This window comes from Carettochelys insculpta, chromosome 4 (genome assembly GCF_033958435.1).
Source record: "Carettochelys insculpta isolate YL-2023 chromosome 4, ASM3395843v1, whole genome shotgun sequence".
NCBI lineage: Eukaryota > Metazoa > Chordata > Testudines > Carettochelyidae > Carettochelys > Carettochelys insculpta.
The window spans coordinates 2,224,755-2,240,709 of NC_134140.1; the positions used below are offsets into that span (position 1 = coordinate 2,224,755).

General features: G+C 63.2%; 1 protein-coding gene across 4 annotated transcripts in view; it reads right to left on the reverse strand.

Annotated features, from left to right (window-relative positions):
* The window catches only part of EBF4 (EBF family member 4), a 105,296-nt gene that overhangs the window by 47,742 nt on the left and 41,599 nt on the right, over positions 1 to 15,955 (reverse strand). For all 4 annotated transcript variants that reach the window (XR_012645300.1, XM_074992174.1, XM_074992173.1 and 1 more), the window contains one exon: positions 3,658 to 3,739. Coding sequence is in view for 3 of the 4 variants with exons in the window: in XM_074992174.1 (XP_074848275.1) it covers positions 3,658 to 3,739 (82 nt within the window). In the remaining variant the exon portion in view is untranslated. The remainder of the gene's footprint in view (positions 1 to 3,657; positions 3,740 to 15,955) is intronic.

Consider the following 15,955-nt stretch of genomic DNA (forward strand, 5'->3'; position numbering starts at 1 on the left):
TCCCCCCATGGGACAGCCCATCTCTCTGCAGCCCTTAAATCCCCCCCATGGGACAGCCCATCTCTCTGTAGTCCTTAGATCCCCCCCATGGGACAGCCCATCTCTCTGCAGCCCTTAGATCCCCCCATGGGACAGCCCATCTCTCTGCAGTCCTTAGATCCCCCCCATGGGACAGCCCATCTCTCTGCAGCCCTTAGATCCCCCCCATGGGACAGCCCATCTCTCTGTAGTCCTTAGATCCCCCCCATGGCACAGCCCATCTCTCTGCAGCCCTTAAATCCCCCCATGGGACAGCCCATCTCTCTGCAGCCCTTAAATCCCCCCCATGGGACAGCCCATCTCTCTGTAGTCCTTAGATCCCCCCCCCAAGGGACAGCCCATCTCTCTGCAGCCCTTAAATCCCCCCCATGGGACAGCCCATCTCTCTGCAGTCCTTAAATCCCCCCATGGGACAGCCCATCTCTCTGCAGTCCTTAGATCCCCCCCATGGGACAGCCCATCTCTCTGCAGCCCTTAGATCCCCCCATGGGACAGCCCATCTCTCTGCAGCCCTTAAATCCCCCCATGGGACAGCCCATCTCTCTGCAGTCCTTAGATCCCCCCCATTGACAGCCCATCTCTCTGCAGTCCTTAGATCTGCGCCCCCACCCCGCAAATGGGACAGCCCATCACACCATTGTGTCTGCTGACTTGGGTAGCCCCGGGCACTGCGCAGCCCAAATGCCAGCTGTGGCCCAGCCCTGCCAGGGGTGGGTGGTGCAATGTTGGGGGGCTGAGTAGGAGGGTGCGTCATGGGAAAGCTGCGGGGGGGGGCTCTGGCCCACAGGAACTTCTCAGCCCCAAACCCCGAGCTGCAGCAAGCCCCTGCGGAGCCAGGGCTATGCTCCTGGGGTGAGGGGGCCAGGCCTGTCCGTCCCCAGCCCAGATGCCAGGTCCCCTCCCTGCTCCCCCCACTCGCTGGCTCCTCGGGGGGCAGGCTTGGCTGCTCTCCCAGGAGCCGCGGTGCTATGCAAATTGGATGGGTTGTTAATCATGTAAAAATGTCACAATTATCATATCTTTCCGAGAGGCCCTAATGAAGGCGCCCGCGCTGGGTGTGAGCTGGGGAGAGGGGCCAGAGCCGTCACCTCCACCTGCTGAGCTGCACCCAGCAGTGCCACGGGGCGCTGGGCATGCCAGGCCGGAACGGACTCGCGCAGGAATGCTAGGGGCGGGCAGGGGCCAGGCAGGCCGAGCACGGAGACGTGCCGGGCTGCTCTAAGCAATGCACCGGGGGCGTGGGGACCAGGGCTGGGAAAGGGTATGTACCCTCTGGCTGGGAGCACTCTGTAAGGGCCCCTGGCTCTGAGCTGCTCTGCCGGGTGCAGGCGCTGGACTTCATGCTTCAGTTTACCATCTGTGAATGGCTGAGGCGTTGCTCCTGCTATACAGCACTGTGAGCGCTGCAGAGGAGAGACACTGGATCCCCTGCCTGACAGCGTGGCAGACGGGGGACAGCCGTGTCTGTGATACAACCGTTCACCCCCGGCTTGCTCAAAGGACCTGGCATTCCAGATGCCCTGTTCCCCTGCCTGGGCTGCAGCCACCCAGCGCAACGTGGCTCAATCCGGCAAGCTTGGGAGTGCAGCTGCAGCCTGGGACCCCTGGCTCGCCTAGACCCGAGGAGGCCCTGGGCTGGCAGGCCCCCCCATGCCCCCAGAAGCTGGCAGTGGTGCCAGGCTGGGGCTTTGCACTGGTCTCCAATACCAGCCCTGACTATTTTTCTCAGGTGGGACAATCAGACAGACAATGCCGGAGAATGGCCACTGGGCTGCTGCTATGTGCCTCGCCCAGCCCCCTGGCCCCACGTAACACCACGCCCGGCAGACACCATAACCCTCACACCTGTGCTGGGCGGGAGCCAGGCAAGGCGCCAGTGGAAGGAGGGCTGGGGCGAGGGAGCAGGCAAGCTGTGCTGAGCAGAGAAACGGTGCCAGAACCCAGCAGGATCCGTCAGTGCAGTCACTCGGGGGGGAATTGCTCCTAACTCCCCTAAGCTGCCCCATGCGCTCCACTGCCTGGTGACCGACTCCCCAGACAGAACCTGCTTGCCAGTGCCTTCCTGGGGTCCCCGCCCAGTGCATGCAGCCTGCAGTGGGGCTCCCGCCCTGTTCTGTGGGGAGAGACAGTGCAAGGGCTGTGTATCTCACTTGAGTTTGTTCCCTCCCAGCCACGGGGACTTAACGAGCCTCCTCCCCTGAGCCCCCAGGAGCCTTGTCAGCCAGGGCTAAACGGCCCGAACTCAGCGTGCCAGCTGGCCCTGGCATGGGGCTGTCAGCGCTGGCCTTGAGATGGGTTTAACCCCCTCTCTGCTGCTGGGCTGTATGTGGGGCAGGGAGCCATTGCTGGTGAATCTCTGGGGGGTTTCATGCTGGTGCTGCTGGTGGTGGGGGCAGGCCAGGCCAGCCTAGCAGGAGGGGCTACTGGACCCAGACCCATGGGGATACGTGGGACAAATTAGACAGGGACGGGGGTGAGGGTCACAGGTTTAAAACGAGGGAACTGGAAGGGGACACTGAGCAGAGAGGCCCAGACGGCGCCCGCTGCTCCTCACAGCTGGCTAAGGAGCCAGCGGACGCGCCCAGGGGAACTCTGCCCAGGTGCGTGCGACCAGGGAGGAACGGAAATAAGCCTCAGAGCCGCAGAGCGCCCCTCGTCCTCCAGCCTCCTCCTGGTGCGACAGATCGCAGCTTTGGAGAGCACCAGGAGGAGGCGGACGGGGAGGTCTGGCGACTTTGTGGGGCCACGGGTGGGGTGTGCACATAGGAACAGGTGTGGGGAGAGCTGCAGCCAGAACCCCTACAAGAGGAGCCGGAACAGGGGCTGTGACCTGGCACACCCGCGGTAGGCGTGCGCCAGGCTTTCCCTCATGCCACGAAAGGAGCAGGTGTCGGAGGACGGGGATGAACCGGGCCAAGTACACTCCTGTGCTCATGGCTCCGGGAAGGACCCGCCAGCTGATGTCCCCGCTAAGCCTTGGGATGAAGGTGGCGTACAGGCTGGCCCATGGCGGCTCGCCCTCCATCGGGGTCACACAGCCCTGCCGCTTCGCATCGGGGCGGGACGAGAGGGTGAGGACCGCGGGGCGTGGAGCACGAACAAAGTGTGCAGCTGTTCTCGAGGCGCCGGCTGCAAACGACGCAGCCGGCTGGTGAGAGGCACCAGCTCCCCGCCCCGGTGAGTGGAGGGAACCAGTCCCACCCGCATCGGTGCAGGGGGGCCGGTGCATGCCAGGCTGCAGCCTCTGCACTGAGCGAGGACACAGGCCGCCCTGCCCCACAGCCTGGCCACGTGGGGGGCCGGGTGCTCCCCTCGCTGGGGGCTGACTGAGTCGCCCGGAGCTGGGATGTGCCCAGCCTTACTGCCGGGTCCTGCCCGGAGACAGGCCTGGCCTCCTTCAGGCCCTGAGCTGCCACGTGGGGCAGGGCTGAGCCAGTTACCCCCTGCCACTGGGGCACTGGCTCCAGGGGAGCAGAGACAGAGGGGGGCAGCCAGCCCCCGCAAGCCCAGCCCAGCTGAGGCCCCAGAGACCCCCATGGCCACGGGACAAGGGGCAGGCGCGTGCAGGCGCCACGCTCTCCTGCCGGCCCCTGGCCGTGCCGCGGTCCCAGCCCCCACCTGGAAGCGGCGCATGTCCCGGGGGTTCCCCGCGTTCTTCAGGCAGTTCTGGTTGCACTTGAGGAAGAACTTGAGGAAAAACCTGAGAGAAAAGGGGAGAAATCCAAGTGTTCAGCGTGGGGGGGCCGGTGCCCCTCCCCCACGTCACCCCCCCACCTCCTTCCCCTCGCTCCCCTCTCCCCATCCCAGGCAGAGCTCCCCCAGGGAAGTGACGGGGGCGGGGGGGAGAAGGGGAACAAGCCCCATTCCCAGGCCCTACGTAGGCCACTTCCTCCTGTGGGCCCCAGCAGTGAGGGGGCTGGGGAGGGCAGTGCCCCATGGCCGTGGGGCAGGCGAGGAGGGGAGTCCAGGCTAGAGGGGGAGCCTGGCCCTGCCTCCCAGGAGCAGCTGAGGCAGCAGGCAGCGGGCAGGGCCCTGGGGAAGATGGACGAGCTGTGAGCCCAGCCATTCCCAGCAGCGGCTCAGCCTCATGAAATATTCAGGGTGCTTGCACAGGCCCCAGAATCACCTTCACGCCCTCAATAATTAATGGGCAGCAGCAGCGCTCGCACCAGAACACCCAGGGGCTCATCACCACGTACAGCCGGCACTTGGGGCCTCCCGACACCTGGACGCACATGCCGGGGCCTCATGACACCCGGACGCACACCCCAGGGCCTCCTGACACCCCGACGCACACCCCAGGGCCTCTCGACACCCCGACGCACACCCCAGGGCCTCCTGACACCTGGACGCACACCCCAGGGCCTCTCGACACCCGGACGCACACCCCAGGGCCTCCTGACACCCGGACGCACACCCCAGGGCCTCTCGACACCCCGACACACACCCCAGGGCCTCCTGACACCTGGACGCACACCCCAGGACCTCTCGACACCCCGACACACACCCCAGGGCCTCCTGACACCTGGACGCACACCCCAGCACCTCATGACACCCAGACGCACACCCCAGGGCCTCCTGACACCCGGACGCACACCCCACACCCCAGGGCCTCCTGACACCCGGACGCACACCCCAGGGCCTCTCGACACCCCGACACACACCCCAGGGCCTCCTGACACCTGGACGCACACCCCAGGACCTCTCGACACCCCGACACACACCCCAGGGCCTCCTGACACCTGGACGCACACCCCAGCGCCTCATGACACCCAGACGCACACCCCAGGGCCTCCTGACACCCGGACGCACACCCCAGGGCCTCTCGACACCTTGCCACACACCCCAGGGCCTCATGACACCCGGACGCACACCCCAGGGCCTCCCGACACCCGGACGCACACCCCAGGGCCTCTCGACACCCCGACACACACCCCAGGGCCTCCTGACACCTGGACGCACACCCCAGGACCTCTCGACACCCAGACGCACACCCCAGGGCCTCCTGACACCCGGACGCACACCCCAGGGCCTCCTGACACCCGGACGCACACCCCAGTGCCTCTCGACACCCTGCCACACACCCCAGGGCCTCCCGACACCTGGATGCACACTCCAGGGCCTCCCGACACCTGGATGCACACCCCAGGGCCTCCTGACACCCCAACACACACCCCAGGGCCTCCTGACACCCCGACACACACCCCAGGGCCTCTCAATACCCAGACACAACCCTGGGACTCTAAACACCAGGATGCACATCCTAGGGCCTCTTGACACCTGGACTCACGCCCAGGCTGACACCCTGGGTTCTACCAGCACGTACAACTGGCTCCTTGGCACCGAGAGACACCCAGACATCCTGATGTGCACAGGTCTAGCAACACATCTACACACACGAATCTACCAGCACACCCAGCCACACACACTTGCATTCCCATCCACACAGCAATCTACCAGTCCTCAAACATCTTACACACCCTTGCTGAGGTTAAGTCCATTGCTCCTTGTCCTATCCCCACTGGCTCAGGAGGGTAATTTTTCTCCTGCCTGCCTGTAATGCCCTTTCAGGTACTTGAAAACCGCTGTCATGTCCCCTCTCAGTCTTCTCTTTTCTAAACTAAACCAGCCCAGATCTTTCAGACTTCCCTCAGAGCTCATGTTCTCCAGGCCTTTCCTCATTCTTGCTGCTCTTCTCTGGACCTTCTCCACATCCTTCTCGAAATGCGGTGCCCAGAACGGGACACAATACTCCAACCGAGGCCTAACCAGCGCAGAGCAGAGCGGGAGAACGACTTCTCGTGTCTCGTTCACAACACACCTGTTAACGCATCCCAGAATCACGTTTGCTTTTTTTGCAACAGCGTCACACTGTTGACTCATCTTTAGCTTGTGGTCCACTGTGACCCCCTAGATCCCTTTCCGCAGGACTCCTTCGCAGGGAGCCACTTCCCCTTCTGTGTGCGTGATGCTGATTGCTCCTCCCTAAACGCCGTACTTCACGTTTGTCCTTATTGACTTTCGCCCTGTTCGCCTCGGACCATTTCTCCAGTTTGCCCAGACCCTTCTGAATTCTGAGCCGCTCCTCCGAAGCATTGGCCACCCTCCCAGCTCGGTGTCAGAAGTGTGGTCTCACCGCCATCACCGTTAAGCCTCCCCAGACCAGAATTCTCTTGTCTGGCAACATCCATCGCCCGGCAGGACCACGGATGTCACTGCACCACAGACCCCAGGGTAGGGTTAGGGAGGTAAGGGGAGCCCAGTCACCTTGGACGGGGGAACCCAGCGGGGCTTGCATCCCTGGCCAGAGGTGACATCCATGGGGCTGGGGCCACACCAAGCACCTGTGAGTTAGGGGCTGTGCCGGCAACCTGGCTGGTCCAGAGCCGGCCCCTGGGCTGGTGTCAGGGCAGTGACCAGCTCCCTGGCCAGGCCAGGAGCAGGTCTCTGCAGGGCCTGTGGCGCGGGGACCATGCCAGCAGCTTAGTCGGGGTGAAGCTGGCACCCATGTGGTCAGGGCTGTGGTTGGGGTTGGGGCTGCAGCTGGGGCCATGTCCACCGCGGGGCTGGAACCAGCCTCCACAGCTGGCAGCTGGAGGTGGCCAGGCCAGTGTCGGACCGCAGGGGCCAAGGTCTGGCACGAGATAAGGGGGCCCAGGGCTGGAGGTGGGGCGGGGGAAGAGGAGCTGGCAGCAGACTGGGTGGCTGGAGCAGGGCACCTGCCTTCATCCAGAGAATTCCCTTGGCCAGGACCAGTGAGGCCCTGAGGGTGCTGGACGAAGGAGCTGTATCTGAACAGCTTGCTTGAGGACTCTGCTCCAGCCCCACCCTAGAGCCTGCCCCAGGGCACAGGGCTTCCCACTGGGGGATCCGGGAGGCTGTGAATGAGCTGCCCAGGGAGGACGGCTGCTGGGACACAGCAGCGGGGACAGGACACAGCTCTGGAGGATGAACTGGGCTCTGGAGGCCCCTGTGATGTTATGGGACTTTAGATGAACATGCGAAACCTTACTGCATCCATTGTTCTCTGCTTGCACCAAATCTTGGGCCCAGGGAGGTGTCTGTTGAAGGCTGATGATTCACTGAATCTGCTTTTATGGCTCAGATGTTTGTATCATTTTCGTATGGGAGTTATAAGTCTTGCCTCTGTGCTTGTATTTGAACTTTCCGTTCTGGGAGACCTCAACAGGAGACTTGGCAACCTAGTATGGAAGGGCTCCTAGTCGAATGAATCCTAGAATTCCAGGGCTGGAAGGGACCTCAAGAGGTCATCTAGTCCAGCCCCCTGCCTAAAGCAGGATCAACCCCCACTAAGTCATCCCAGCCAGGGCTTTGTGAAGCCGGGACTTAAAAACTTCTAGGGATGGAGATTCCACCACCTTTCTAGGCAACGCATCCCAGTGCTTCACCTCCCTCCTGGGGAAGTAGTTTTTCCTAGCATCCAACCAACACCTCCCCCTCTGTAACTTCAGCCCATCGCTCCTTGTTCTGCCACCACTGAGAACAGTTTCTCTCCATCCTCTTCAGAGCCCCCCTTCAGAAAGCTGAAGGCTGCTCTTAAACCACCCCTCAGTCTTCTCTTCTGTAAACTAAACAAGCCCAAATCCCTCAGCCTCTCCTCATAGGTCACGTGCTCCACCCCCTCCATCATTTTAATTGCCCTCTGCTGAGCCCTCTCCAACATATTCACACCCTTTCTATACTGGGGGGCCCAGAACTGGACACAGTACTCCAGATCCGGCCTCACCAGTGCCGATTAGAGGGGAACAGCCACCTCTCTAGACCTGCTGGAAATGTTCAGTATTTGATAAAGGGCCTGATCAGGTTCCAATTCGCTTCTGAGGAACTTGTCTGTGAACATGTCACCCAGCAGACAGGGGATGGCTGGTGGCCTACAAAGGACTTGGACAGGTGACCTGCTCACGTGACAGGCTCCATCTTGGCCATGCTTCCACGCAGGGAGAACAGTGCAATTCCCACCGTGTGGGCCAGAGTACAAAGGCAACCGTGAGAGCTCCTCTATTTGTCTTCACTCCAGCTCATCACTTCAGGAGCATCTTTGCTTGGAACTGAGCCCTGAAAAAGTGCTGACTCGTCCTAACGAAGGACGGACTTTTTAAGATGGCAGCGGATTCCCCCTTTGCTGCAAGCCTGCGGCGAGAACTGTGACTGCTGTGTGTAACTTCATGGCTTTCACAATTTTATTCTCATCCTATTCTTTTTATCAATAAACCTCCAGATTTTCTGTCTGACTTGAAGGAAGGGCCTTTAGATGCTAGGTGGCAAAGGGCTGGCCCAGCGTACTGATTTGGGTAAGATCTGAGGTATAATTGCCCCGGGGATGTGGCTGCCCCCTTGGGCTGGAAGAACCTGTTCAGATGTGGTGAGATTGGTTTTCAGACCCTCTCACCCGTGTAAAGGTGGTGCTGGCTGTGGCACAAGACTGGTGTGGCAACAGAAATGTTGTGTGTGACTGGCTTGGTGCCTTAAATTGGGGTATCCCCCATCTTGGGCCATAAGTAGTCCTGTTTTAAGCAAAGTGCCCTGCTTTGTCCCTCTCAGCTGTGCCTAGAAAAGCCTCCAGGACTACAGCCCCAGGGGCTGACGGAGCTGGGAGCACACAGGCCTTTCCCAGCCCGGCTCTCCGTCTTTCTTCCAGCCCCTTCCCTGAGACCTCATCGCTCCCCTCTGGCCCCAAAGCGGGCACAGATGGTTCTCCAAGGCCTCGCTACCCCTTTCCTCTGCCTGCTTCTGTGCCACAGCTGTGCAGCTCGCAGGGCTCGCAGGGCCGGGCTGGGGGTGAGGGACACCTCCAGGGATCAGCCCTTCTGTGAACGACACTGGGAACAGGGAGCCTTGTGCCCCTTGGGAGCCATTTCAGGGAGCTGTGGTCATCATCCGGCCTCCAGCTCTCCTTGGGGAGAGGCCAGCTCCAAGGAGGGCTGGACTCTCCCAGGGGAAACACACTGTCCTGAGTGAGCCTCAGTGACCTCCCCACGCTGTGGCAGGGATTTCACAGCTCCCGGGGCAGGTACTCGCGCGTGATGGGATCCAGCCAAGGCTCTCTGGGCGCTAGACGAGGCGACCTCGGAACCTGTAGCAACTGTCCCTGGGAACTCAGGGAGGAGAAGCCCAAACGTTGCCTGTTAGGAAGGGGGAGGAAGGCGTGGAGAATCACAGACTGATACCCAGCAAGATCCTGGAACAAAGCCTTGAACAGCATAGACTGGCCTAGACCAAACCATCCTAACTCCCTCCTTGGCCGGGGCTGCCGGTGAGTGGGCTGGGGCGGCAGCTGGCCCTGAGAACTTGTCCCACCGTCCCACAGGATGGTCCCTGGAGAGGGCCAGAGACCTGTGAGTTGGCTGAAATTCCTACGCAGGGGTGCCTGGCTGGCTGAAGGAGCAGCTGCCCCGGCTCGCTCTCAGCCGGGAGGGCGCAGCTAGCGGGGGACAGGGTGAGAAGTCAAACGGACCCGACAAATCAGGGTGAAATTCGAGGGAGGCCATAGCAGGCACCGTGGGGACGGCTTGTCTGTGCGCTGCTGGAGAAGGTGAGGAGCTGGTGTCACAGGTCCAATCGGAGCCACGGGGGAGACCGGGCTCGTGCCGCGGCAGGCATTCCCCTGCACGTCGCAGGTAAGACGGGAGGTAACTGTCCCTTCTCCTCAGCCCGAGGCTGCACGCTGCAGCCAGGTCTGGGGGCCGGCCGCGGGGAGAGGAGGGCACATCAGAGGGTGCAGAGGAGAGCTGAGAACCTGCCCTGTGGTGGTGGTGAGGAACCGGGGGGCAGGGCTGAGCCCCAGGGAGATGACCGAATGGACCTGGTAACAGCCCTTACTTCCGTAAAGGGCAGTCACAGAGCAGGGGGCCAGTTGCTCTCTGTGTGCAGGAGCAATGGGTGAAGCCTACAGCCAGGGAGATTTAGCTCGGCGAGGCCCCCGCCCCTGTTCTCAACCTCCCTCAGTGCCGGGATCCCCGTCCGAGCCTCTGGGAACCCCCGGCCGTGCATGGCAGCAGGGAACCCCCCCCGTTCTCAACCTCCCTCAGTGCCGGGATCCCCGTCCGAGCCTCTGGGAACCCCCGGCTGTGCATGGCAGCAGGGCAGAGCAGCCGCAGGGATCCCAGAACGCCGGGCTGCCGGCCCCGGCTAGTACATTGAAACCCCACGCTGCCCCGAACTGCCTGGGAACTGCCCGCTGCACTCGTGGCCACAGCCCTGGTCACCCATCTCCTTGCTCCCGAGCAGTCCCCACCCCGATGTCCCCACTGGTCTGGGCTGAGTGGGCAGGGACCCCCTCTGGGCTGGGTTTGTCCACTGCCTGACTCTGGGGCGCCCCACTCTGAGCCTGGGGCCCTCGGCTCTACCAGCATCTAAGTAAGCACCAGGCAGCAGCCGAGAGACCTGCCTGTGTGTTCCCATGACCCCGCCTGCCTCCCTTCCCCACCCGTTCATGGTTCGCATCCTGCCCCGCGAGCGCCCGCCAGAGTGGGGGGTGTCACCGAGTCCGCCAGGCCCTGGCCATCGACCCCGGCCCAGGGGCTCTGTGAGAGCCACGTGGCAGGGCCCAGCGCTTGGTGCCGCACTCAGAACAATGCAGAGAACATCAGCCCTGAGCCCTCGGCGGTCCCCTTGGCCCCAGGCCCGGCTGCCTGCGGGTTACCGCCTGCCGGGCCCTGGCAGACGAGCCCCTCTGCGGCCAGGGGCCGGGCTCTTCTAGGCACTCCCCAGCATTTGACAGTGTCTCCCTGGGCACTGGGCGTCCTGTCCTGGGGGCACTAACCCCGCCCTGGCCACGGCAGAGCTGTACTGAGGGGCCTGCCCCCGCCCAGGACACTGTGGCAAGGGCAGCCAGGGCAGCCTGAGCCCTGACCAGCCCAGCGATCGAGAATGGACGGGCTGGTCGAGAACCCCGAACACGCTGCGCCGCTCTAGAACCCCCAGGCCACTCCAGACCCTGCAGCACCCACACTCAGACATGTGGAGTGCCGCTGGGCCACCCCTGGGGCACAGTTCTGCCTCCAGCCCCTGCAGCGCCTCTAAGACAGTGCCAGCCTCAGTCCTCTGGCCTCGCCAGGACTGGGGGGCCCCAAGGCAGTGGGGCCAGGCAGGGGATTCAATGGGTCCGTGCAATGCGCTGACAGTGCAGCGCTGCCTTGGGGCGGGGGGAGGTGAGGGAAGGAGAAAGACAGAGCGACAGACGGGAGCAGGGACCTCGGCAGGTAACCCACCCAGCCCAGGTGGTAATCAGAGAGAGGAAGGAACATGGGAAGTGGGGGGGCGGATTTGCTATCCCCCCTCCTGGCCCCAGCAAGCGAGAGAGCCCCGAGCCCCCAGTGAACCCCCCATGGCTGCTCCCAACCCCTCAGGCACCACCGACTTCGACTAAGAGGAGAGGGGGGAATAATAAGAAAACTCCGTCGGACTTCTTCACCTCCCGAAGCGGCAGCCGCGCATATGGGCCCGGGAGTTAAAAATAAAGACAATGTGCATACATTAGCATCTCTAATGCACAACGCTCCCCATTTAATATGCAAATTCCCAGCAACGCTGCCGAACACCTTCTGTTCCGAGCGCATAAATTTGAATTTGCAATTAGAATAATCTTGTATAATTAATGAAAAGCGTCAATTTTAGCTCCTAAGTAATTTGATTAACATGTTGATAGGGCACTTATCAGGCTCTCTAAACCAGTGGGGCTGGGCGTCCGCTGGGGAACTCGAGCAGCGCAGCGGCCGGAATGGGAGGCTGGCGGAAGGGGAGATCCTGCCCCCCTCCCAGCTGACCCACGCGCAGACGGGGGTGCCCAGGGAACAGGAGGGATGGAGGGGCAGGAGAAGGAAGGCCAGAGGAGAGGCGCTGGGGTGACCACCTGTGTGGAAGGCGGGAAGGGAACCCAAGGGGACCCGGGCCGGCGCTGGGGCCTGGCAGGCCCACACGGGTTTGGCTCGGACGTTGGTGTCTCACTGCAGTATCGGTTTCTGCTGCCCAGAGCGCCAGGCCAGTGGCCTTCTCCAGCGCCGAACCCCAGGAGAGCCCCCACCACCCCGGCACAGCAGGCAGCATCTTCTAAGGAGGTCGCCCAGCCCCCTGCTGTCCCACCGCCATCCTGCTCGGCTCATGGGCCAGCCACCCCCGGCCCAAAGGCGACATGCTGGGTGGGAGGGGAACAAGGCACCGCTCCCCCACACAGCAGGAGAAGCTGGGGAAGCGCAGAGCCACTGGACGGCGCCTGCGAGGGAGGACATGGCGGGACGAGCCAGAGGCTGCAGGGGAAGGACAGGGCACTCCAGACCTGCGGCGCGGGAGCTCTGGGAGAACTGGCTACACAGCCCCTCAGCCTGAGCCGGCACAGCTGTCAGCCTGGGCATTCCCGGAGAGGCCCAGCCCAGCCCCTTTCCTGGTGCACGCACCTCCCCGGCTCCCACGCACCTCACGGCCACCCGAGCTGCCCCATCCCCGCGCCCTGGGCAGCTGGCAGCTCTCAGCCCAGTGCACACCGGGACCTGGGATCCGAGTCCCTCCTGCAGCCCCTCACAGGAGACGCTGCTCTGCTGCTGCGTGTCGCAGTGCCCGGTGACCCAGCGGGCAGGGCAGGGGGGTGGGAAGTCTGGTTCCAGACAGCTGGCAGCATCTCCCCCAGGAGCTCGACCCGACTTCCCGCCGCCTGCGCCCAGCTGCCCAGCTGCTCACCCATGGCGGCCGCCTGCCGGGAGAGGAACGGCTCGCCGGGCGCTCAGGTGGGTGGAAATCTCCTGGCCTTGGCAGCGGCAGCACCTGAGCTGCTATTTGGGATCACCTGGAGGAAGCCAGCAAGGTGCAGAGGGGCTCCCACGCTGCCTGCTGCGAGGCTGGGCCGATGGGAGGTTCAGGCTGGGTGCGCTGGAGGCTGGAGCCCAGCATGGCCCGGGGACAGGGAGACGCCAACCTGGACAGCTGAGCCACCCGCCAGGCCAGGGAGCTGCTCGGTCTCCACAGGCCAGTCAGTGGCGCTCTCTGCCCTCGCTGCTTGGCCGGGGGACCCGGCGGTGGTACGCCGCATGGGGCAGGGGCGCCACCTGGGAAGGACGCAGGAGCAGCTGTTCCAGGACCCGACACCAAGTCAGCCGCCTTTGGCCAGCCCTCTGGAGCACCAGCCGCTCTGCCCCTCCCACGGCACGGGCCCAACGCAGAGCCCCGGGGCCCACAGCCAAGCTCTGCAGACTGACAACACTCTCCCAGGCCAGGGACTCAGGGCACTACCTGCCCTCAGGCCCAGCCAACTCGCCGTGCCCAACACGCTGCTGCCCCGGCAGCCAACTCTGGGTGCCCTCGGACAGCTCCAGCCAGGCTGGCCGCAAATGGCGCTGCGCAATGCGGGGCTTACCGGTACATGGGAGCGAACAACTCCCTCTGCGCGAGTCACTCAGCCACACAGCCGAGCCTAGGGACAGGGCTGGCTAGGCAGAGGAACCCGGCGTTGCCTCAGCCCTGCGGCTAACCCAGCAGGCCTGCAGCCAGAGACGCAGGGAACAGCGCTCCCAGAGGCAGGGACAGAGAGCGCCGTATTCACTCCCCACCTCAGCAGAGACGGGACCAAGCAACTTGCTCTCCGTGACGGGTCCCGGCCAGGCCAGCGAAAGCTGCAGAGCAGCCAGGGTGAGACGCTCCCAGGGGTCTGGGGTGGTGCTGGGCTTTGAGATGAACATGCAAACCGATCTCGCAACCACTGTCCTAGGTCTGCACCGAGTCCTGGGCCCAGGGAGCGTCTCGTGCAAGCTGGTGATGGGCTGATTCGGCTGACGCTGCTCAGATGTGTGCATCATTTTGGAGGTGGAATTATAAGCATTGGTTCTGGGCTCGTATTTAAAGGTGTGTCTCTGGGAGACCTCAACAGGAGGGTGAAAGGGTTCCTAGCCCAGTGATAGACAAAGGGCCTTATCCGGCGTCACTCAACATCTGAAGAATCTGGCTATGAACATGCCAGCCAGCAGAGGTGATGGCCGCTGGCCTCCAAAGGATGTGGGCAGTGACAGGCTCCAGCTAGGACCCGGCTCTGCACAGCGAGAACAGCGGCAGGGGTTTAAAAAGGGCCCTGGGTCTTCTCCAGCCTTGTCTTCACTCCAGCTCTGCTAGGAACTGAGCCCGGAAGGATTGCCGACCCCTCCTAGCAGACGACAAACTCCAGAGAATTTTAAGACAGCAGCTTTTCTCCCGGCTGCAGCCTGCACCCAGACCTTTGCGCCTGGCGCAGGGACTTCGGTGGCTTTCTCAATTTTACGCTCACTTTATTCTTCTTTTCCATTTCTTCTGTTAGCTTCTAAAGGGCTGGCCTGGCATGCTCTCGGGGGTGGGATCCCAGGTGTACATTGACCTGGGGAGGTGGCTGGTCCCTAGGGGACTGGAAGAACCTGTGTGGGTTTGGTGTGATGGGTTTCATAACCTCTCACGGTGGGGGGACAGGACAGGACGGTTTGTGGCACATGGGAAGCTGGAGTGGGAGGGATTTGCTTGTGTGACTTCTGGCCGGCTAGGCAGGCGGCCGAGGTGCTCTTTGGGATGGGTTTGGTGCCTAACAGTGGAGGACCCCCAGTCTGGGCTGTACGTCGCCTGACTTTAAGCAGTTTGGCCTCTCGGCTGTGCCCAGGAGAACCTCCCTTATTACAATGTCTGCTGGGTTTCGCGCTCCGTGTGTGTTACAGCTGCTGCCTTGGTCCCTGGGTCCCTCCCCTGCCTGTTGTCCGCTAACCCGGCCTGGCGCTGGCTGTAAGCGGCTGGTGCCTGGGAAGCACAGCCAAGGCCACTGGAGCGTCTGACCACCTGCCAGCCGGGGGCGTTTTGCCCCTCAGCAAGTTTCAGAGCCCGCCGGAGCTCGGCACGCTGCGGGAGGGCCGACAGCCCCCATGGGAACTGCAGCTCGCCTGCGGAACTCCCTACCACTGGGGGGAAGAGGCCACAGCCTGGAAGAGTCCCACCTGGCTCACTCCTTCCCGCAGGGAGCTCTGCTCACCCCAGCCTGCTCCCACCGCCCCATCACTGGGAGCACGCATGGGCGGGAGAGACGGGTCGCTCGGCGTGCCCAGCCCCTGCAGGGGCAAGGCCAGAGCTCTGCTCAGCTCTGCACAGCGGGAGCCGTGGCACGAAGGGAGAAGACGCACGACCCTGCTTATTAGTGCAACGTGCGTGGCAGTGACCCCGCGACGCAGGGGGATTTCCCAGCCCAGCCGAGCACTCAGGCCCTGCTTCAGGAGCACCCGGGCCATGCGGGTGCCCCCAGGATGCAGCTGGCCATGCCCGACAGCTTTCCAGGTCCGATGGTGAGTCACAGGTGTGCCATGCGGAGACAGCTGGGCCCACAGGCCTCTTTCCCTCTCCAGCCCCTGCACCAGTGCTCAGCTGAGCCTGGCTCATGGGACTCTCTCCCTCCGCTCAGGGTCCCATCCCCTCTGCCCTCCTCATGCCAGCACCTCCCTGTGCCGGTGCAGGGGGTGGCCGCCCAAGCCCTGTGCTGTGGGGCAGGAGCTGCCAGCTCTCCTGTCCTTGGCTCAGGCCGCGTCTGTGTCATTACTAGGGAGCTCTGCACCGCCCGGGGCAGCCCCCTGGACAAGGTGCCCGCAGCCCCGTGCCCTAGGCCAGCACCAGTCTCCTCACGCTCCTGCTCTCCAGCCAAGACACCCCCCTCACCCCCTTCCGTCTCCGTGAGATGAGACCCCACGCAGGGAGCCCCCGTCACAGCCACGTGGCCACCACAGGCCTGACTCCCATCTCCACAGCCTGCCCCCCACAGCAGGCTCCTCATTCCCTCTCAGCGTCGCTCCACTGTGGGGTCCCTCCTTGCAGGCACTCGGCCGCTGGGCTCCTCTGGGCGCTGGAAGCCCTTTGCAGGGAGGGCAGAGAGCTCTGCACAGGCTGGAGAAGCCAATTTCCCTCCTGGCCC